At 53.4% G+C, this 1,116-nt stretch overlaps 1 protein-coding gene across 1 annotated transcript; it reads right to left on the bottom strand.

The window, feature by feature from the left end:
• Positions 1-162: 162 nt before the first annotated feature.
• On the bottom strand, positions 163-1,062 carry LOC117800095 (SPARC-like). The gene has a single exon (XM_034652626.1). It carries the CDS (start codon positions 1,060-1,062, stop codon positions 163-165), a length of 900 nt encoding a protein of 299 aa, XP_034508517.1.
• Positions 1,063-1,116: the final 54 nt, after the last annotated feature.

Below are 1,116 nucleotides of genomic sequence, written 5' to 3'. Positions count from 1 at the left end.
TGTCTTCTTTTTTTAGCACCGTTAATACACTTTTCAAATCTACATTAGCACCTTGTCCCAAGAAATAAACGTTAAAAAGAAAAAACAAGGAGGTTTGAACTATTTTTCTTTAAAAAAAAAAAAGCCAATGTGAAGGAAAGACAGCCGCACGCAGTGGCACGATTAGATCACCAAGTCCTTATCGATGTCCTGTTCCTTGATCCCGAAGCATTTGGCCCACTCTTCCAGGGCGATGTACTTGTCGCTGTCGGAATCGCACTCTTCGAAGAATCGGGTGGTGCAGTGCTCCATGGGGATCAGTGGGGCACGGAGGGGAGACAGCTCGGTGTGGGACAGGAACCCATCAATGGGGTGCTGGTCCAGCTGTCCAAACTGCCAGTGGACGGGGAAGATGTACATGTTGTAATTCTTCTCAAAGTCGCGGGCCAGCAGCTCCATGGAGTGGTCTCCAGCTTCCAGGCGCTTCTCGTTCTCGTGGATCTTCTTCACCCTGAGTTTCTGTTTCTCGTTGAGCAGGTTGTTGTCCTCGTCTCTTTCGTACAGAGTGACGAGCACGTTCTTCAGCCAGTCGCGCATGCGCAGAGGAAACTCTGTCAGCTCCAGGTCGAGGCAGGGAGCAATATATTTGCAGGGTCCGATGTAGTCCAGGTGCAGTTTATGGCCCTTCTTTGTTCCCTCAAGGGCACATTTGGTGGCGAAGAATTGGCAGGTAGACTCGTAGGTCTTGTTGTCATTGCTGCACACCCGCTCAAACTCGCTGACGCTCGCTGGGCAGCTGGTGGGGTCCTGGCACACGCACATGGGGTTGTTGCTTTCATCCACCTCGCACACCTTTCCGTGCTTGCAGTGATGGTTGAGGCATGGGTTCTCTGGAGCCACGACTTCCTCCTCCTCGTCCTCGATGGCTTCATCAAACTCGCCAACCTCGACCTGCACGGGATTCACCCCAAGCACCTCCTCGGCATCCTCGACCACCTCCGCCTCTTCTGGCAGAGCATCCTGCTGAGGAGCAGCGAGTGACTTGCCAGCCAAGCAGAGAAGGAAGAACACCCAGGCCCTCATGGTGCTGTGGAACCTCGGCCGCGAATGCAGGCAGTAGAGAAAGCTCCAGGCTCT

Source organism: Ailuropoda melanoleuca, unplaced genomic scaffold, assembly GCF_002007445.2.
Source record: "Ailuropoda melanoleuca isolate Jingjing unplaced genomic scaffold, ASM200744v2 unplaced-scaffold63513, whole genome shotgun sequence".
Lineage (NCBI taxonomy): Eukaryota > Metazoa > Chordata > Mammalia > Carnivora > Ursidae > Ailuropoda > Ailuropoda melanoleuca.
Note: the sequence above shows the minus strand (reverse complement) of the source record. Positions and strands in the feature narration are given on the sequence as shown.

What these genes read in the sequence shown, in the direction of transcription:
- LOC117800095 (XM_034652626.1), bottom strand. Translation starts at nt 1,062, where the DNA reads ATGAGGGCCTGGGTGTTCTTCCTTCTCTGCTTGGCTGGCAAGTCACTC.